This window comes from Sturnus vulgaris, chromosome 15 (genome assembly GCF_052056855.1).
Source record: "Sturnus vulgaris isolate bStuVul1 chromosome 15, bStuVul1.hap1, whole genome shotgun sequence".
NCBI classification, from domain to species: domain Eukaryota; kingdom Metazoa; phylum Chordata; class Aves; order Passeriformes; family Sturnidae; genus Sturnus; species Sturnus vulgaris.
Genome location: NC_142257.1, coordinates 2,673,867 through 2,695,637, shown reverse-complemented (window position 1 = coordinate 2,695,637; position 21,771 = coordinate 2,673,867). Strand labels below are relative to the sequence as shown.

General features: G+C 46.8%; 2 protein-coding genes across 3 annotated transcripts in view; both read right to left on the bottom strand.

The window, feature by feature from the left end:
• The window catches only part of NSG2 (neuronal vesicle trafficking associated 2), a 31,004-nt gene extending 27,993 nt beyond the window's left edge, over nt 1–3,011 (bottom strand). The window contains exons 1-2 of the mRNA XM_014876051.2: nt 2,920–3,011; nt 1,709–1,859 (exon numbers count right to left, since the gene is read on the bottom strand). Of these exons, the coding sequence (XP_014731537.1) occupies nt 1,709–1,837 (129 nt within the window). The 5' untranslated portion in view covers nt 1,838–1,859; nt 2,920–3,011. The remainder of the gene's footprint in view (nt 1–1,708; nt 1,860–2,919) is intronic.
• A 9,290-nt stretch (nt 3,012–12,301) lies between these two features.
• On the bottom strand, nt 12,302–21,341 carry C15H5orf47 (chromosome 15 C5orf47 homolog). 2 transcript variants are annotated; one of them, XM_088173512.1, is made up of 5 exons: nt 18,853–21,341; nt 17,236–17,324; nt 15,717–15,819; nt 13,496–13,542; nt 12,302–13,128 (listed from the first exon to the last, which is right to left on the bottom strand). In XM_088173512.1, exons 1-5 carry the CDS (start codon nt 18,974–18,976, stop codon nt 13,111–13,113), a joined length of 381 nt encoding a protein of 126 aa, XP_088029638.1. In that variant the 5' UTR covers nt 18,977–21,341; the 3' UTR covers nt 12,302–13,110. The 2 variants fall into 2 exon arrangements, with proteins under 2 accessions (XP_088029638.1, XP_088029637.1); XM_088173511.1 differs by having other exon boundaries at nt 13,039–13,115.
• Between the last annotated feature and the right edge of the window lie 430 nt (nt 21,342–21,771).

Below are 21,771 nucleotides of genomic sequence, written 5' to 3'. Positions count from 1 at the left end.
TTTTATCATAAATAACCTCTCCTCCTGGTGAAGGGATTTCCAGCCCGTTAACTCCGGGCCTGCTGCACGGAGGAGATGAACCACAGCCTGCAGAAATCAATAGCACTGACTCTAATGAGTTCTAAATCACGCTCAGCACGCCCGGAGATACATCCCACACTTCCAACACAGAAAAATATGGATGTCGGTAGCTGCATTGGCAGTAATATATGCTAATGAAGGTAATGTAACCTAACAACACGTGAATTATTGACGTGGGCATGTTTGAACAGAAAAATCAGCAAGGAATCACAGCACACTGATCCAGTGTTTGCTCACCAACAGGCAACTGGAACTGTGGCGGTCCTGAGAACGCTCCTTACCACTTAATCAGCTTGAAAAGATCTTTTTGATCCACATCTCACCTGCTCCACAAGTCATTTAAATTCCACTTTCTCATGTGACACTGGGTGATCTCAACGAGCCCTCTGTACTGGCATCAAAGGAGACTTTTACACACCCACAGCTTCCCCTGAGCTTCTCACATATTTATGACAAATCATATTGCTTTGACCGAATTATTTTGCTTAACCTTATATATCAGAGTCACAGATGAGGGCTGGCTTAACCTCTGATTCACAACAATTCACAGAAGTCTAACTCTCCTGAATGCAGCCGAGTCGCTCCTGATTGCCATGAGGCACGTGGAGAATGGAACCAGTTCCTTTGTCTGGCACAGCTCTGGTTCACAGGATGTCAAGGCAGTTGACTCAGCTCTATCCTAAAATAAACACGGTTTGTCTACCTAGCCAGGTTTATCACATCCATCACCATGTTCTCCTAATGTATTTAGGGAAAATTCATTTTGTACCACGGTAAAAGCAGGATATATGTTCAATAACCATCAGTGTTAATTTTGCTGTTATTCCATTATCCTGCGAGATCTAATCATTCTGTCTGTAATTCGGGGTGGGCTGGCTCCACCTCTGTGGTATCTGGGAACTACATTGCAGACAGGCTTTGTTTTGGTGAGGGCTGTTGGGGAATACGGATTTTTACAGTCTCATCATGTCCTCACCAGGTTATACTGATACGCATCATCCCCACAGGGATGTAGACAAAAGATTTCCTAGTTCACGCTGCAGCCAAAAATTCCCAACACAACCCGCAGCCAATCGTACATTCCTGGGCGTTTTAGTGCTGCATTCAGGTGTGAGAGAGCAGAGAGGGCAGGGGAGAACAATGTCCCCTGCCCGGGGCCAAACGAGTCCCTGGGCTGTCCCCCAGGAACTCAGCCACTGTCCCCAGAGAAATCAGCATCCTCAGTGCCCAAATCAGCTTTGCAAAGCCACGGAGAAGAAAGCGGAGCTTAACTGAGATAATTAAAACAGCTGCTTATTTCGGCAGTTATCACATTACCTCCTCTCAAAGCAGGCCGTTAATCTTACTGATAATAACATACTGCACGCTGCTCCTCAGTTTCTCCAGCGCTTGTAAGAGAAACATACACTTTTTTCCCAGTATTTATGAATATTTGGGGTTTTTCTTTGAGGAGAGAAGGCACTGGGGGACTGCTGCGTGCTTATTTGCCATGTTTAAACAGATAAACACACAGTGAAAGATAACCCCTTTTTATTTATTGAATAAATGTGCCACAATTCCCATCACCAGATCCCGGTGACAACCAAGGGACACGTACATGCAGGAGCACATTCTGATTTTGTTTTACCTTTTCCGGAGCCGGGAACTGCAGGTGGTTTACTTCCAAAGGCGTGATCAAAGGAACTGTCTGAAAACCATCTTCGTTGGATGGTGGTTTGTTGTTCTTGTCGTTCAAATTACTCCCCAGCTTCACCATCCTTGCAGCCGGCTTTCCAGACCTGGAAGCGGGGGAGATGAGCAATGTCACAGGGGCAGTGGGAAGGGGACAATTCCTGCCTTCCCACCCTGGGTTTGGGTTCAGGTGATGGTCCCTGGGTTTCAGGGAATGTCACTTTATTTCACCAAAGCATCAGCGTTGCACAGACAGCCTCGAAACCCCAAAAACACCCTCTAAACCCCACAAACAGCCTCTAAACCCACAGAGCCTTTTAATATCACAAACACCCTCTAAGCCCCCAAAACAGCATCTAACCCCCAAGAACACTCTCTAAACCCCAAAATCGGCCTTTTAACCCCACAAACAGCCTTTAAACAAACCCCTCGCTGTCAGCCCAAACACAGCGGATCCCGAAGCGCCGGGAGAGCCACCAGCACTGGTGTGAATGTCACCAACACGACTGGGAATGCCACCAGCACCACCGAGAATGCCACTACCACCACCGGGAATATCACCAGTGCTGGCAGGAGAGCCACCAGCACCACCGGGAGAGCCACCAGCACCGCCGGGAGAGCCACCAGCACCGCCGGGAGAGCCACCAGCACCGCCGGGAATGTCACCAGCACCGCCGGGAGAGCCACCAGCACCACCGGGAGAGCCACCAGCACCGCCGGGAGAGCCACCAGCACCACCGGGAGTGTCACCAGCACCACCGGGAGTGCCACCAGCACCACCGGGAGTGTCACCAGCACCACCGGAGTGTCACCAGCACCGCCGGGAGTGCCACCAGCACCGCCGGGAGTGCCACCAGCACCGCCGGGAGTGTCACCAGCACCGCCGGGAATGTCACCAGCACCGCCGGGAGAGCCACCAGCACCACCGGGAATGTCACCAGCACCGCCACCGCCGCGGACACGCAGTGGGATACGGGGACACGGGCACGAAGGGACACGGCGCGTCTCCCACTGACCCTAAGAGGGTTTTTTTACCCCTCTCCCATTTTTGCACCCCCTTTAAGGGTTCAGACCCCCCCTCCCCTGCACATCCCGGAGCACTCGGAGGTTCCCCTGTCCCAGCTCCCCGGGAGCGGGGGGCTCAGCGGGCACGGCTCCGTTACTTACTGCCAAGCAGGCGGCGAGAGGCGGCGGCGGGGCCGGTGTGGAGCCCGCGGTGTCCGCGGGGGGAGCGGTGCTGAAGGGACAGCGCTGCGCTCGCTGCGGCTCCGCCGGTGACTGAGGCGGGCGGGGCGGCGGCTCCTTCCCCCCCCCCCCCCTTCACCTCCCTCCCTCCGCCATTCCCCGCCCGCCCTCAGCGCCGCGGCCCCGCGCGCCCCCTGGCGGCCGCGCCGCGCTCACCGCGCGCACAGCGCCCCCTGCAGGCCGCGGCTGAGGGAGCGGCCGTGTCCCCATGGGCGGGAGGGGACAGGAGCGACACGGGCACGGCCCTGCCCGGGCACGGACAGCACCGGGGCACGGACAGCACCGGGGCACGGGCAGCACCGGGGCACGGGTGATCCTGGGCGGCGTCATGGGCACAGCAGCGCTGTTGTCACGTTCCGGGCCTGGGTGGTGTTGAGCGCTGTGTCGCTCGCTGGGGTGTCGGATGGGATCGTGGCATGGTTTGGGTTGGAAGTGGCCTTAAAGGTCGCCTGGTTCCCTCTCTGCCATCGTCAGGGACACCTTCCACTGTCCCAGGCTGCTCCAAGCTCTGTCCAAGTTGGCCTTAGGTCTTCCAGGGATCCAGGGGCAGCCACAGCTTCTCTGGGCACCCTGTGCCAGGGCCTGCCCACCCACACAGGGAAGGATTTCTTCCCAAAATCCCACCTAACCTTTCCCTCTGTTTATGTGAACCCTTTCCCCTTGTCCTGCCACTCCATCCCTTGTCCAAAGTCTCTCTCCATCTTTCCTGCAGCTCCTTCAGGCACTGAAGCCACAATTGGAACAATTCCTTCCCAATATCCCAACCTAAATTTCCCCTCTGTCAGTGTGAAGCCATTCCCCCTTGTCCAGGCACTCCAGTTCCTGAAGCACAGCCCCTCTCCTGCTTCTTTGCAGGCACTGGAAGGTGCTGTGGGGTCTCAACACAACTTTCTCCAGGCTGAATATCACTAATTTTTTTATCCTGTCCCTATAGGGAAGGTTTCCCAATCCCTTTTCCAGTTTCCTGGCCCTCAGTCACTCTCCCTGGTGCCCACTGGAATACCTGACAGGAGGCTGGACCAGCTGGGGCTCAGTCACTTCTCCCAGCTAACAAGAACAGGACGAGAGCAAACAGCCCCCAGGCTGCACCCAGGCAGGTTTAGATCAGATTTTAGGAAGAATTTTTTCATGAAAGGGTGGTCAGGCAGAGGCAGCAGTGGAATCACCATCCCTAGAAGTGTTCAAAAGGAATCACCATCCCTAGAAATGTTCAACAACCATGTAGACGTGGCATTTACAGTTTAAGAGTGGAGCTGGCAGTGCTGAGTTAATGGTTGGACTCAATGATCCCGGAGGTCTTTTCCAGCCTTTGGGATTCTGTGATCCTCACATGCTGGGATGGCAGGACAGGACCACAGCCACCACCCCCTGCAGCGGGAAGCTGAGGTCTCTTGGAGACACAGGGTACTTTGGGATGACTTCAGCCTGATTTGTTTATAAATTTAGAATTTTCCTCCAGAGCTCGCAACTTGGCATTTTTCACGAGACCTAAATATACTCCTTGAAGGCGTGAACTGTTTCCATAATAAAGCCTTTGAGAACTGACTTGTGAAAACTCATTTAAAGCTGTATTTTGGCAGGGCGAGGGGAAGTGCTGACTGCAGTGGTAGAGCTTGTTCACAGTACAGAGGGAAGAGCTGAGAAGGAAGGGAGTAGAGAAGGGCAGCTAAAACTACCTGCTACTAACATCACCTTACATGGCCCATTAAAGATCCTGTTTCCAACAGTTTCACCAGTTTTTCATGCTTGGGTTGGAATTTTCTCTATCACATTTCTGGATCAGGCCAAACTTCTACAGTAAATTTCACCCAAGAGGTTTTTTTCTGTGTTTAAAAATAAAGTTGTGCCATAGATACAACTTAACCTTGAACAACTTTTGCTTGGAGTGTTACAAATTTTTGGAAGGTAGTTTTTTTGGTGTTCTCAGAATATCCGAGGGGGAAAAAATCAGACATACCAGAAGGTTTGGGGAGTTTACATTCAGGAAAGATTTCTTAAGCAGGGATCCTCTTAGATCTGATCCATCAGAGGTGTGTTCAGCTCTAGACTGAACAAGATTTCCACTGAAATTACAACTCCAGGCTGCTGCAGACCACACCAGAGACAGATGCCTACAAAGAAAGCTGGCAGGCTGCATCCCACAGATAAGGGAAAGTGTAGGATTTAGGCTCTATAGGTCTGAGGAAACACATAAAAAACCCATTCACTAAAGATTATTGATGAAATTACTACAATTTAATGTTTAAATATTGCAATAATACCAGAAATCAGCCACCCATGCCCACCTGGGATAGGATCTGTGCAGAGATATAGAAAGTTATACACCGTGCAAAGTCCTTTTCTCATGTCCCCGTGCTGGTTCAGCCCAGGATGATCATTAGGATCTTCAAAACGTGGAGGCTGTAAGAAAATCCAAGAGCACATGCTTTGCAATTGGTGCCAAAGCCTGGTGTCATCCTAAACCCTGAGCCAAAGCCCCCCAGGCTCCTGTCAGAGCATTTGGTGCTGCTCTGTGCAGCATCACCGAGGCTGGGAGGAGCCCTGGAGCACAGCCAGTGCCCCAGGCAGGGACAGCAAGGGCAGGATGCTCGGGCTGCTTCCAGTTGGGTTTTGAATAACTCTCGTGGGTGGAGACACAAATGCTCTGGGAAACCTGTTCCAGCGTTCAGTCAACCCTTACAGTAAAATAGATTTTCTCATGTTTAAATGAAATTTCCTGTGTTTCAGTTTGGACCCTTTGTCCCTTTTCCTGTCACTGGGCACAGCTGAGAAGAGGCTTCTCCAGCCTGAGCAATCCCAGCTCCTTCAGCCTCTCCCAGAGGGGCAGATGCTCCAACCATGACAGTGCAATTACAGCAACTCATTCCCAAATTCCAGTATAGTACATTATAGGAGCTGAAGTGATTTGACCATCCAGAGATTAACAGATCTGTGCTTACCTCCCATTGAACCTATGGATTTGAACTACTCTAGCTCCTCTGTCAGTAAAATAGCTATTTTTAATGGAGGCAATAGGAAATATTATTAAGCAATGCAAAGGAAACATTGCATTGCAACTCCATGAAAATGGCATTGGGGTTTTCCACCTTTATCTGGTAATTACCAACTTGAGGGCTCTGTTGAAAAGCAAAGTGATGTCTTTCATGTTCTTTCATGATGTCTTTCAAATGCATCCTGTGATCTAAAAACCAAATAATTTTCATCCATGTCAACACTGGCAATTAATATTCTGCTTAGCCAAAATATTACATTAATGACACCTAAGCTGATGCTCTGACTTCAGAGAGGTCTTAAGCAACACTTCACAAACAAAGTGATGTGCAATCTCCAGATTCACCAGTGCAAACCCATGGAAACGGGTTGCATCATGAAAATATAAGGTTGCAAATAAGGTTACCTGCTTGTTCCACACCTCTACTCAGTTGAACTCACAAAATATCATATATTAACTTTTTTTGGTTATGCCTGAATAGTCTTCATGGTAACAAACCTAAGGGGCAATGAGGGGAATCCCCTTCCTTCTTGTGCATTGCTCCCACTGTAAACCACCTTTCCTGTAGCTGCAAATCTCCTGATAACTAACCAGAGCTCAACTCTGCTGGGGATGTTCCATGTGCCCCAGACAGCCCAGCTCAGCATGGCCAGCACTCCAGCACTGGCACCAGGAACCACTTTTCTCCCAAAAGCTTCTAGTTCTGAGTGCCAGCAGCAAGAACCTATGAAAAATGAGCAGATGCTGCTTTTACCTTTTGACTTTCAGGGTGGGAGCACATTTCAAGCAACTTTTTTCAGTGGCACCATCTGAAAATTTTGGCAGTGTGGTGGAGGGAGATGAGCAGAGAGATATCCAAAGCCTCCCTTGGAAATACTTCCAGTAACTTCCATTTCCTCCATAAGACTGAACCAGCCCTGTGACTGCTTAGGGTCAGTGTGGCCCATTTCAGTTTGAAAATACTTCTTTGCAAAAAGCTCTCTTACAAACAAACAAACAAACAAACAAAGAGACTACCAGGAGTAAATTGACTTAGCAGGATGCTTCATGGCAAAAATAGATGTCTGAAGTTGCCAGCAAGATCCCAAAAGTGAACATTCTGCAGGGACAACATAAAAGCAAGCCCAAGTGAGTATGAGAAATCAGAGTAACACACAGATTTTCTTACAGAGCCAATTCAGAGCCTGACATTTCCGCCCACACAGCACAGCTCAGTGACAGGCAATAAGACACAGCAGCAATATGAGCAACATGAGACTCCAGAGGAATAAACAATATATTTCTTCTGTCAACAAAAATATATGCCTCTCTTTATTCCTTTCATAAGTCTCCCACAATTATTAATGCACTGGGTTTGTGTGGCAGGGGGGCTGCAGGGGTGGCTTCTGTGAGAAGCTGCTGGAAGTTTCCCCCACGTCCCACAGAGCAGCTCCAAGGGGGTAACACCTCTGGAAAGGAGATTTAGGAACGGGGGGTAAAAGTGCACAGCTGCAGGCAGGAGAGAGGAGTGAGAATGTGTGAGAGGAACAGCTCTGCAGACACCCAGGATGGGGGAGAAGGAGGGGAAGGAGATGCTCCAGGTGCCAGAGCTGAGATTCCCTTGAAGCCCAAGGTGAAGCCCAAGGTGAAGCTGAGCCCAGGAAGAAAGGTTTGGGTATAAACTTTTCACTGTATTGTGAATTCTGCAGCTTGTAAACAAAATATCAGTCACAGCACAGTTCAGCCTCTCCCCACTTGAAGCCTGAACACATAAATCAACTTCTCTTCAATGTTAATGAATATTATTCTACTCACTTGCTCCTTGATCTATGAAACACTTATTGTCTCACTTCATAAAATACATTTCCTGCACACCAAGCATTTTTCTCTAACACGTTCCTGCTCATTAGTGGAAGGGACAATATTTTATGTTTTCATACATTGAAAATCTGGGACCAGGCTATCAATGAAAGCACTGGAAAATGCATGAATGTGAAGTAGGGGTTACTAAGAAGAGAAAATACAAAACTTCAAGGCACTGAGTGAGGACAATTCAGGAATTCACAATAGTCCTGGTAGGGCAATCCTAGGAGTAATATCATCCACCTCAGACTGTTCTACCAAAATATTGTGTTTGTTTCTTAAACACTCACCTGAGTTCATGTCAAAATTAGTCCAAGACAGCAGTGAAAACCAGTACAGTGTTCTTCTCCTTGGGAGATCACACACAACCTAGCACCATACTCAAAAGTTTTTACCCTTTCTGTAGCTGAAGGAATTTAAATACAAGGAGGTGTAAAAAGTGACCAGTCTGTTCTAAGCTGAGTTTAACTGCTCATAGTCACTGCTGTGAGGAGTTCATCCATTCCAGAGTTCCATCAGCACCACTGACTTCCTGTCACACACCTTAGGAACCAGAAAACAATCATACAGCAGAACAGGGGAAAACATTAAAAGCCATGTTAGTTTATTATTCATTTCAAAATGCAGGAGATGACAAAGATTCTGGAAGAGAGGGAACATTTGTCAGTGCCATCCTGAGCCTTCCTGCACAGCTCTTTCAATCTGCCTCTGTTCCTCCTCAAGCAGGACTGACAGGAGTGCAATAAATCTCACACATTCCCAGCATGGAAGGATCCTGTCCTGACCTCTGGGAGATGGCACAAATCAGATTTGTTCACAGCCCAGCCCAGCAACATCCAGCTGAGCCCTTCAGATGAGACACAAATGTGGAGTCCAAATTTAGAGAAAGAAGAAGAGATCCTCTCTTAATCTGCTCGATAGACACGATAAAACAGACACGATAAAAGAGGTGCCAGTCACTGGGAGGCCAAAGCACTCAGCATCTTCCAGGAGGTGATCACCCTCCCTGGATTAAGGCATATTCCTTTTTTTCCTTTTTTCCTCCATAACTTTTCTCCCAACAAAATGAAACTGCAGCTACCCAGATTAATTTTTCCTAGGCTGAAGCTTTCAAATGTGAATTTTTCTGCCTCAGATCAGAGGGTCCTGATGCCATCACTAATGAGTGAGAAACTTCCTGTGAATATTAAAAATCCACTGTGGCTTAATATACTTCAATAAAACTTGCTCTTTTCCTCCTACAGTAAAGTTCCTCTTAAACCATAGGTTCTCCTGCTACTTCCATTTGCTGAAAAGCCCATGATGTTAAACCCATCCATGGCTGTTTTGGTTTTTATGCAAATTCCAACCATCAGAGTTATATAAGTGCTTATGCAATGAAAAGAAACATAATACACAAACCTGTCCATGTCACTGAGAATTATTTACAAGGGTTATAAATCAAAGTTCTGTTTTGCTTTATATTTAAGGGCCTACTGCACAGGCAAAATGTCATATATGCTCAAAATTTCCTTTCAGTCACTTCCCCCTCCCAATGAAAAAGAAAACTACAATTCAGCTGCCTGCTGAAGGCTATTCCTTAGTCAGAGTCCATGCAAAATTGTATTAGAAGCTTTGAAGTTAAAACATGAACATTGACTACCAGGGAGGGCCCTAAAGACAAAGACATTTACTGGATGTAAATGTTCAGTGAAGACAAAGGTCACCTTCTACTTCCCAAAATCAAACCATGTTGGAAACTTCATGTCCTGCTCTCAAGTTTTGCTTCAGAGCTGAAATCTTTTCATGGAAGGAATCAGCAGTGAAATATTATTAACCTTGGTGATTGATTATGTTGTAATGGCCAAGTTATGATAACCTCAAGGCCATGGGAGTGCAGAGCCTCAGTTGGTGGAATCTGGTTCACCCCAGCTCCAGAGCAGATGGGGCACAAGCAGAGGAGCTGTTGGGCAAGCCAAGCCTCCAGCCTGCAGGAAATGAGGTTTGATCTCAATTGGTGGCTTTGGGCCAAATCAAGCAGGAAACAAACCCTTCTGAAAATGCCCACAAACTGGAAATTCCCAGAAAGGTCACTTCAGAAATATCAAAACACTTCCAAAACACCATTCCCAAGTTCCCAAGGCTGCAGCTGATGGGTGACACCGTCTCTGGCAGCAGCAGCATCTGCACACAGCAGCTCCACACAGAAGCTGTGGCAGCTCCTGAAGCTCCCAGGCTCCTGTGCAGAGGATGCTGAGGACACCCTGGGAAGGCTGCCCAGAGCCACAGCTCCACAGCAGGGAGTGCAGGCTCCAGCAGCCCGGCCTCAGCCAAGCTTTCAGTGCTTCCAGACATGGGAATCACTGTGTTCAGGCTCCCAGCACTGCCCTGCTTTCAGCTTTACAGCCGCTGGAAGGGGTAGCCCAAGGCCACCAGCTGGAGTTTCGAGCCTCCAGAACTCCAAGGCAGAGTTGCATGGGCTGAGCTGCTCCAGGAGCCAGACAAGAACTCCTCAAATGGGATAACTTCAACCAAAACATGTCAGAATGTGCTGATTCCAGCAAAACTTCTACCAATTAATCTCCAGCTAGCATGGAACAGTGATACAAACCTCAAAGGCTTCAGTCTCCACTGCTTACCTTCACCCAAAGTCATTTGTGTTTATGACACACAGGGAAAAGAGCTTATCCAGACCAGCTTTTGGATCATGAGATAAGTGTCTGACACCATTATTTACAGATAACAGAAATGCAGCAGCAATGCCTTTGGCTGCTCCCTTCCACCTCTGCACCACAAGGAGCCTCCTCAGATCTCCTGGCAACTGTTCACAGAGCTGAGATGAAGAAATGTCAAACTTTGAGAATAAGCTGGAATTTGTGTTCTGTATAGAAAGGTAAATTATGCACTGAGAGCAAGGCAAAGCAAAGACAAAGTGTGACCTCTGTATTTGCACATCTGCTTCAGTTCACACTCCAAGGGAGACTGGTTATTAAAAACTTCAGGTAAGTGATCTGCATTTTGAAGGATGTGAAGGAACAGCAGTGCTGCCCAGGAGCCACAGCAGGACAGTGTGACACTTGTGTGACACTTGCTCTTGGTTCTGCAGTGAAGATTAAGGTTTTCAGAGAAGAATCAGTTCTTTTCTGAATCTCTGCTCTGTGATCCAGTGCCACGAGGGTCCCTTATTTACTTCTCACTCCTTTTAACAAAGAGGGTTTCAATGAAGTTTTTCATGTTTATCCAACCCTTTTCCTCCTTGTTGAGCACGTTACTTACTTGGAACACGTGAGATATTTTAATGCAACACTGCAATTACATTCCTTTTGCATTTTACACTTAAATGATCACATGAATTTAAAAAAAGAATGCACAGAGGTCTGGTTTGCAGGGCTTGAGCTGAGTTCTTCTCCAAGCCCTTTTCTCAGCAGTTTAACTGCTCTGATGACCCTTGTTCCCAACTGTGCCTTTGAAATCTGGTCACTATGGCAGAAAGCTGAACTTCATTACCTTAAAAGTCAAAAATTGAACCTGAATCAGCATTTTCCCCCCACTGCAACCAGCTGTTGTGGCCCAAAGTGATTTGAAAAATTTAAGAGCCTTTCAAAGTACTGCCAAATAAAAGTTCTTGATTAGTAGATCCCAACCAATTAATTACCCCATCATCACCACAGAGACCCTTTAGACTGAAAGAGGTACATCGGGATGATTTAGGGACATATTTATCTTTTATAATTTCTTTTAAAACAGCCCCACAGTCAGAGGTCTGTATTTATCCAAAGAACCTTAATGTGTTGGCTAAACTTCATGCAGAGATTTAGGTTAATGCACCTCATCTATCCTGTTAAAGTAGCAATTATGCATCTGGAAGAAAAGTGTTTCCAGGGCCCCTAAAGTCTGTGCCAGCAAAGTACCAACTGCAGCTGCAGTTTACAAGAAGAGAAAAGTTAGAGTAACAACTCTACAATTTACAAAGCACAGGATTATAAACTAAATATTCCCAACACAAACATTTCATTAATAGAACTGTGGGGACAGGGAGATCATCTCATTTAGTTAAAAAAAAACCCTCAATCCCCCCCCCAAATCCCACGTGTGACTCTAAACATGTGTTTTGAAAATACCAAAGAACTATGACATTTTTGCTCTGCCAGAAAAATGATCACATCTTGATTGAATACTTTGCCTTCTCATTTCCTTTTCCAAGCTGAAATGTCAACTATTTTAAGTAAAATCTGAATATTACTCAACCACAAACCAGAAGAGAACCTTGATGCTGCAGCTGTCCCTGAAAAGGCACATTCCAGTTCCACACTTGCAGTTTTACCATGAAGAAAACAGAGATGAAACCTTTCCAAGTGCTTTGCTGCCTAATGACACCATCACCAGTGTGTTATTAAAGCTCAACACTGACACTGCAGTCATTAGATCTGCAAACACCAAGACATTATGGCAGGAGAAAACAATCCTTTTATTGAAAGCCAGGACGTCTCATTGTGACAGGTGAATGTTTTACTCCCAAGATGAACCCCATATACATAACTATTTTTATGCAGTTTTCATGTTCCATTCACACAATTTGCTGGCTTAAAAGGCTTTAACAGTCAATCAAGGGTTCAAGTATTAAGCTGCAGAACAGAAGAAAATGATATTGTGTTATTGAAGTCAGGTAGATAAACAACACCTCCTGATTGTGATGGTACCATTATGTGCCTCAGGATGAACAGGAGAGAGAAAATATTCACCTGGTTTCATATTCCAAATACTCACTGAGATTCATGTATAAATGGATGAAAGAACAGAGAGGGTTATTGTGTAATATTTTAATATCATCAAGTCAAATTTATGCAAACCAGGAAAAAAGGAAAGTGGGGTTTATGTCTTGTGTGGAGTTCTGCCTTACTGAATTTATGTTTATTATTCTGACAAGCTACAAAAATAAAAGATATAAATACATAGACAACAGTAAATGTGTATCTTTTCCTTTGCAAGCAAACTGTCACAATATTATGCTCATTAAAAAGCTTTCTAAAACTAATAGCTCAGTGAAACACCAGATTTAATGGCTTGAGATAAATATCTTGCAACAGAGCTGTTTAAGCCACTGTAAAAACAAACCTCTTAAACAGCAGAAGCACAAACACCAAGCAAACAACAGAGAACCTGTGTTCCCTGAAGTCACTTTGCAGTCTTGCACTGACTCCAGGAAGAACTAGATCAAAATAAAAGCTTTCCCTTTGTTTGTATTTCCTTTGAGGCTGAATCTTCCTTTCTTTTCTTGCTACACCCAGCCAAAGATGGACTCATCCTAGAGAAAAAAACTGACAGAAGTGAATTGGTACATTCTCATTAATATAAAAAAAAGAAGTCTCTCTATCAAGTGGGACAAATAAAAAGTGTTCAGATTCTTCAGATTGTACTTTAGACCATCATGGAAGGATTTGGCTCAAGAAAAAGGCAAAACCCACCTCCCTTTGCCTTGGCAAAGCACAGAGCCCTCCCTGCTCTGCTCCCCAAATCACTGAAATCTTGCAAAAAATTGAGCTCAGTGTCAGTAACACCTTCGAATATAACTGGCACTTATTATAATGTTATTATAATAACATCAAACAAGATCAGTGCACGTTTTTAGTACTATTAATTTGCTTATTTTAGGTTTTTTTGGCCTTTAATGGACTGCCTACATACCCTGTCCAGGTATGCCCCATTCTGTGACCTCTGGATCCTGTTAGAGCCTGCAGGAGAACATCAGGTGGAGGAAAATCATCATTTGCAGTCACATGGAATCTAATCTTAATTGCAACATTCCAAGGAGTAAATAGGTAGCATTAAAATTCAAGTAGACTTTTGTTCTCTCAAAAAAACCTATTTGTAGAGGCAATAAAATGCAGCATTAATTTTCTACATTTATTTATCTAGGGAAAAAAAAAAGATTAAAATGAACTCAGTTTATTCAGACCTGTTGATCTCTATCTAAATATCTCCTAGAATTATTCCATTTGCTTCTTGATTAATGAAAAATTCAGATCAATAGGAGACTTATCTCCTAGATTTGATGTTGTGCAAAGTCTGCTAAGTAGAAAGAAGGTATTAGAATTGATGGTTTTCACTGAAATAGGGCTTAATAGGAGATTCTCAGTTAAAGCTCCTGAGAAAGGAGGTAAAATTACAATTAAGGATAAAGTAAGAGAGGAGGAGGAGGGATTGGTTGGTTGGTGAGGTTTTTCAAGTAACTGGAAATTATATATAAAGAAAATGCTCTTTCTCTAAAAGAAATGAGTGGCTGCAGAGGGGCAGGCCCTGTCCATAAATCCAAGGTTAAACAGCACATGGTGATCCATAACAAACAGAAAAGCAGCCACTGGTAAGATGGCAAATCCACTCAGGAAATCATATACAAGCAGGATTTTGTTGGTTTTTTTGTTTGTTTTTTTTTTTCCCTTACTATAGCTTAGAATCTAATAATTTATTCAAGATTTCTCCTCCTTTGTTCTTGACACTTCTTTTTTGTGAAATCAAACAAACATAAATCCAGGAAGACTTTTTTAAAAAATTCACTGTCCTACACATCCATGGATGTGTGTGTTTTACACACAGATATATGTCCAACATATACATTAATAACTTTGCACAAACACTTCTGCAATGATCTCAGCTGTGGGAGAGAGCACATGGAACAGTTTCCATGGGAGGAGAGATTTATTAGATTGGAACTTCTCAGCACAGAAATATGACAGAGGCCAATGGAACCTTGAATATGAATAGTACATAATGAATAATTAATATAATGTCATAATTCCAGAATTAATCAGGAATTTGGTTTAAAGCCAAGAGAAGAAGTGTTTTTGCACACAATGCAGAACATTTGCACAATAATTGTGGAAGAAGTGGCTGAAGCATATTTCAGTGGAATTTTTTCTCCTATTCAATCACATCTACTGGAGTAGAAATTTCTGTTCTGAACCAGAATTGCACTTCTTTTGTTCTCATGAAGAAGATTTTTGAGGGAATATTTTCTTATCATGTGTGTGAAAATCCAATCCAATCCAATCCAATCCAATCCAATCCAATCCAATCCAATCCAACATTTTACAAAATAAGGCATTGGCAGGAAGGGTCCCACATTTTGGGGTACACCCCAACATCCCCCATGTGGAAAACTTTGATCAGCACCAGTGCAAGGGAAGAATAAGGGCTGAGGGTAAGAGTGGCATTTTTTAACTTGCCTGGTAGCTCTTCATGGATTAGTATATTCTTTTTCCTAGTAATTCATCCAACTGTGAGGTCAGAAATTCCAATTCCATTTGTAAGCATACACTGTATTATCTTAAATTGTGCAGCAGCTACAATGCCTCTAATTGAAATTGGCTGAATGCAGAGCACCAGTTTTAATTCCCAAGTCATTTTCCAGTAATGAAAGAGCTGCATTCAGGGCACAGAGTGAGAACATGTTCGATGGTTTTGTTAAATTGTGTTACAGCAACCTTTGGGGAGCATCTAATTTATTTATTGTATGTATGAAATCAACCACTATTTTCCTACGTGAAAAAATAAATTATTATTCATACAACTGCTGCCTTGGACCCATCTGTGAATAAGTTTAATTATGTATTTCACATGTTCAGAAAAACTTGCAGATGTTTTATGTGCATGTCTTTAATGTCAGGCTGCAGCAAACACTTCCACCATCCTTCCTCCAAATTAACACATACAAGACCCTCCATGAAACAAAAAAGGTTTTTTCTAAAAAAGCTGGGAATGCCTAAAGCATGGAATTAATTCCATTTATGAGTTGTAAAACCTACTACCCAAAACGAACAGCTGAATGGACCTTAAACCTTGGGATCTTCACTTGTATTAATAATTTGTTTTCTCTAGTAAAATAAAACATTATCAGTTCATTTCCTACCTTCTCCATCAAACTGGCTGCAGGTCAACAGTCGACTTCTGAACCTTTCATTTTCTTCAAGCATTTTTTTAATCACTTTCCAGACCTTGTGCCAGACTTTGGACTGAAAATAAAACGTGAAGCATATAAAAAGTTTGCTTTAAAACACCTATAGGGCAGAACTTTGAATTCCCCACAATGACTATGAAGTCCAGCTGGGTTTTTTTGTTGAGGACTGGGAAAGAAGGGAAAGAAGGGACATATATGTGGGATATATGGAAGATTTAAAAGTCAGAAACATAAATTCCTCCATGATTTTTCACATGAGATCTCCATTTCCTTTCTTGCCTAGAACTCTTGTGTTTATGCAGGACTTGAGAAGTGCCATCAGGATAAGCAAAGCTCATGAAAATAAGTGTAGAGCCATTAAACTCTCCTCAAAGTCATCCAAAATGGGGGGGGGAAGATTGTGTAGTTTTCCAGGAGCAAAAAGTTTCCCATGTGGTCCCTCAGCAGCAGCAGCATAACTGAGGCCCCTAACTCAGACTCCAGAATAGCAATGCTCTTGCCTATTTCATATAAAATCCATATTAATTTGTTTTATAGATGTTGAAAACCTTTATTTTAGAGGCATAAAGCTCTGTCCATAGTGGGCACGTTTCAAACCTGTGCATTGAAAAGATGAAATTGGAATTGCATTCAGGCAGAGGTGGCCTAACAAATAGAAATGGCTGTTGACACGCTGATGTTTGGACTTTTTTGCTGGACCTCATCTGAGAAACTTGTTTAAATCTAAAGATAATTCCTTTCTCGAGGACATTTACTGCTAAAATATTCTATATATTCCTCATTGTTTTTGAAGACTATTCAATGCACCAGGAGAGCCATATTCCAGGATGTTATTAGCTGTTCCTCTGCACTTGGTAGCATTTTGCTGTTTTTAAATCAAGTGTCTATGACAGGATTCTGTTCTAGTCCAGCTGATTACTTGTACTTCACACATTACAGAATCTCATAATGAGTTACTGCTTAACAAATGTCCCTCTTAAAATTTCAAGCATTTGTCGAACTACTGAACAGGAACAGAAACACATTTGTGAAGCAGAAAGTAATTCTGCATTGCTCCAAGGATGGCATTAATAGCTCAGGTTCATGCCTTCGCTTATTTGTAACTCGTGGGATTTCTTTGTTTAAAACATGAGAGGAAGAGGAGCTGCAGAGCTTTTTCCTGCTGGGTTTCACTCCCAAGGTGTGCTGCACCCTGGCCCCAATCCAGCAAAGCATTTCAGTACAGGCTTTAAGTCAACAGCAGACTCTCATTTTTCAAGGTAAGCACACACTTAAGTGCTTTATTGAATAAGAGCCAGAATTTTAAAGCCTCCAGAGAGGGAAGATAATACCTTTTTTTTTTTCCTGTAAGTAAGGTTTTCAGTAACAGGCTACCAATTCCATCTTCTAATCTCCCTCATGCTCTCACACACAGAGAACAAGCAGCTTTCTCAAATGCCAAGGCAGCTAATTGAGCTGCCACACTTTATACCTTTTTCTTCTTTCGTTTAATGACTTTATCAGCGTTTCTTGAAGGGATGGGAAAGTCAAAGGTGTCAGCCTTAGCTTCTTGAGGGTCACCTGGAAAGAGTTTAGAAAGCATTTTTTGAGTATTTACAATGTGTTCTAAGGAAGATGCTGATTGCTGGCACAGGTTGCCCAGAGAACTGCGGCTGCCCCATCCCTGGAAGTGTCCAAGACAGGCTGGATGGAGTTCTGAGCAGCCTGGTCTAGTGGAAGGTGTCCCTAGGAAGGGGATGGAACTTTAAAGGTCCCTCCCATTCCAAAACACTCTATGATTCCAAAGGGATCCTTATTTCTGGTACCCTCACAGGGTATCAATCCTTACGTCCTGCAGCTTGTCCCCTTCTTCTTTACCCCATTATAACCATGGGGAAGTGAGCATCTCTCAAATGCCACAAAGCAGATTTCAAAACTACACAGCACCCACACATTAGACAACAGGCTTCTGGGAGCTTTTAATTCCCTCTCTTTCGCAGAACTGGACACAGCAATCGACGTGTGACCTCACCAGTGCCCAGAACAGGGGAAGAATCACCCCGCCGGCTTTTGCTGGCCCCGCTATTCCTGGTACAGATAATTAAACCACACTTGAGCCACCTGCAGCCCTCAGCGACACTCGGGGGCTGGCCCGGGCTCTCACGTACCGCTGCTGCTGCGGCTGCCGGCTCTCCCCTGGCCGCCGCTCCCCGCTCGCCTCCCGCTGCTGCCCGGCCCGGGGCTGGGCCTGGGCCTGGCCCGCGGCTCCGGGGCGGCCCTCGGGGCCCCAGCCCGGCCTGGGGGGCTCTGCCGGCAGCCCCGGCCCAGGCGGAGCACGGTGCCGCAGCGGTGCGAGCCGAAGCTGTTCACGTACACCAGCGGCACGGGCGGCCGGGCGCGACCGCGCTCCCTCTGCGGCGGGGCCGCGGGCATGAGGGGAACCGGGGCTGGGGGTTGTGAGGGTAGAGGGGATTGAGGCTTAGTGAGGAGAAACGAGGGGCGGTGAGAGGAACGGGGGCTCAGGAGAACCGGGGAACTGAGGGGGCGGCGAGGGGAGCCGGGTCTGAGGGACAGTGAGGGGAATCAGGGGCCAGTGAGGGGAGCCGGGGACTGAGAGGAGCCGGGCTGGGGGTCTGTGAGGGGAACCGGGGGAGAGCTCAGTGGAAGGAGCCGAAGGTTGTGAGACCTGCCGGGACTGAGGGGGCAGCGAGGGCTTGGTGAGAGGAGCCGGACAGGGGGAGACAGGGGTCGGTGAATGGAGCCGGGGGTCTGTGAGTGGAGCCGGGGACTGAGAGGAACCAGCGGTGGGTGAGTGGAGCCGGGGACTGAGGGGCTGGATATTTACCTGTCCCTGGGCCAGCACTAGAGTTTAGCACACATTGCTGCTGCCCGAAGCCACCTATTGATACATTTCATGCAAGTTATTGATCTGTTTGTACCAGTGATAAGGGAACTCTGGGCTAAACGTTGTTTGATGTCATGTTTGTCTCTACAGCAGTGGAACCGCTACCATCCCTTTGCAGCAGCGCCTGCACTGATACAAGGATTTCCTCTCCAAACAGCCCACCCGCTCCAGCCACGTGCTGAACAATAATGGAACATCAAATACCTGTTTTGTCCTTCAAGCAGCAATAGATGCATGACATGGTTGGTCTAGTCCATGCAGGTTCTCGGCAGAGACATGTCCCGTTGCAGCCATGGGTTTGGTGGATATGGACAGTGACAATTGGCATCCTCAAACTACTGAAGAGCTCAAATCATAGAATCATGGAATGGTTTGGGTTGGAAGAGACCTTAAAGCCCATCTAGTTCCATTCCCTGCCATGTGTAGGGACACCTTCCACTGTTCCAGGGTGCTCCAAGCTCCAGTGTCCAACCTGGCTTTGGGCACTGCCAGGGATCCAGGGGCAGCCACAGCTTCTCTGGGCACCCTGTGCCAGGGCCTGCCCACCCTCACAGGGAAGAATTTACATCAAGTCCCACTAAAATACTGCTCCAGATTACTTCCCAGATTTCAATTTGCACAGGGTCTCAAATTAGAAATAATAAATTCTATTAAAATACCTATTTTTCCTAATTGTTGCAGCAGCACTGGCAGCATGAATGGTGTTGCCCTTGAGAATGGATCCAAAGAGACCAGGAAGCAAAACATAGTCATTCCCCAGGCTTTGAAGAGGCTGAGGGTCCCTGTGTGTGTGCAGAGAGGGGAATGGAGCTCGGAAAGGGTCTGGAGTGGCCGAGGGAGCTGGAAAGGGGCTCAGCCTGGAGAAAAGGAGGCTCAGGGGGAACCTTCTGGCTCCCTGACAGGAGGGGCTAGCCAGGTGGGCATCCAGGATGAGAGGGAACAGCCTCAGGCTGGGCCAGGGGAGGCTCAGGGTGGAAGTCAGCAGGAATGTCCCCATGGAAAGGGTGGGCAGGGATTGGAACTGCCATGGGGGGTTTGGATCCCCATCCCTGGAGGTGACACTCGGTGCTGTGGGCTGGGGACAGAGCAGGGATGGGGCCCAGGCTGGACTCGGTGCTGTGGACTGGGATGGGGCACAGCTCGGACTCGGTGCTGTGGGATGGTGACAGGGCGGGGATGGGGCCCAGGCTGGACTCGGTGCCGTGGGATGGGGCCCAGGCCGGACTCGGTGCTGTGGGATTGGGACAGGGCCCGGGCCGGACTCGGTGCCGTGGGATGGGGCCCAGGCCGGACTCGGCGGTCCCGGAGCCGTTTCCCTCAGCGGTTCCCCGCAGTGCGGGCGGGCCCCGCCAGGTGGCGGCCGCTCCCGCGTTACCGGCGCTGTCCCGGTGCCGCCGCTCCGGGCCCGCAGCGAGCGCGGCCCGCCCGGCATGCCCGGATCGCCGGCTATTGTACACACTGCCGGATAAAGGCACGCCGCGAATGCAGCTGCGAACGAGCAAAAACAACTCGCGCACAGGCACAGTTCGCCAGAGGAGTTGGTTGTTTCCCAGTTATAAAAGGGCATCTCCTGCCGGCTCCAAAGGGACTAAAAAGGAGGTTGTAGGGGTGATACAACCACCGAGTCAGGAACCTTGAGATTAACCGTGACCTCAAATATCAACTGTGACCTCCTGTATCAGCGAAAGGTTCTTTCCCCAGAGGGTGCTGGGCACTATCCAGGCTCCCAGAGAATGGGCACGATCCTGAGGCTGCCAGAGCTCCAAGAGTTTGGGCAACACTCCCAGGGATGCCCAAGATGGGATTGTTGGCAGGGCCAGGTGCTGGATCAATCAGCCTTATGGGTCTCTTCCACTCAGGATATTCAGTGATTCTACAATTCTCAACTCCACTCCTCCACAGACCCAAACTCCCTCCTCCTCTGTCAAAATCTCAACTGTACCAGTGAGGCAGCAGCCTGATGAGTTCATTTGGGATATTAAACCCAAAAGCTTCATTAAAAACTAGCCTATAAACATCCCCAGGTCCATCCATCCCAAAGCCCTGCTAAAGAAATCCCTTCTTTAGCTGCAGTGCTGCCCACACCACAACCCCCCAGTGAATCCTCACACACACAAACCTAAAGAGCCCCGTGTTCATTCCATGGCTGTCTCCGCATTGTGCAGGAACACTCGCTGCTCTATCTGCCAGGCCAGGAGCTGCCTGTGCCAGCTGGCAGCTGCTTCCTTCCTCCGGCCTCCTCGGGGCACCACGGCTGCCAAGGCAGTGGTTTCTCAGCACCTGTACTCACAGAAATGCTTCCACCCTGCTAATGCAAACACACAGACCTCGTGGGGCACATTTTGTCCACTTTTCCCAACAGCACATTGCCAGCGCTTTGATCTCAAATGCAAATTCAGCTCAGATCCTTTTTAGGATCTGCTGCTACTCAGAAAAATCAATGCCACCTAAAATCCCTCTGCAGATCTGTCAAGTTGAGCTATTTTAGCAGCACACTGCTCTTCACCCACCTTTCCACATGTGTGCACTCACTACCAGCTGGCCACTATCTCTGTATTAATCACTCTGTGCAAACATCTCAGCTTTTCACCATAGCTGCAACTGTCTGGTTAAAAATAGCCCAGATTCCAGCTTTCAGCCTGCACCTCTTCGTGCGTTTGCTTTGTGCTCCAAAGGCAGCTCCTCCATCTCATGGCTTGAGTCTGTTCCTGAATTCCATTGTTTCAGTTTTGCTTTGGCCAAGGATGTGTCATCATCTGTGAGCCCTGATTAAAAATCCCTTTTAAAATGAGGCAGTTTTTTGGTGCCTACAGCTGGTGCCAAGGAGAAGGAAGGAAGGAGCCTTTGGGACATTGCTGCACACACGGTCAGTGATTCCCTGAAAAAACCCTTCTGCTGCTGGTGGAGATTTGGGTTTCTCTGAGCATTCTTTGCAGTGGAAAGTATTCACATGATTCCACAGAATTCATGGAATCACAGAATGGGTTTGAGGGACATTAAAGATCACCTCATTCCACCCCTGCCATGTGCAGGGACACCTTCCACTGTCCCAGGCTGCTCCAAGCCCCATCCAACCTGGCCTTGGACACTTCCAGGAATCCAGCCACAGCTTTTCTGGGCACC

Coding starts and splice junctions, on each gene's coding strand:
- C15H5orf47 (XM_088173511.1), bottom strand. CDS start 18,976: ATGCCAATTGTCACTGTCCATATCCACCAAACCCATGGCTGCAACGGG. Junction 15,820..17,235: donor TTAAACGAAAGAAGAAAAAG/GTATAAAGTGTG, acceptor TTTTATTTTCAG/TCCAAAGTCTGGCACAAGGT. Junction 13,116..13,495: donor ATGGGGCATACCTGGACAGG/GTATGTAGGCAG, acceptor TTTTTTCTCTAG/GATGAGTCCATCTTTGGCTG.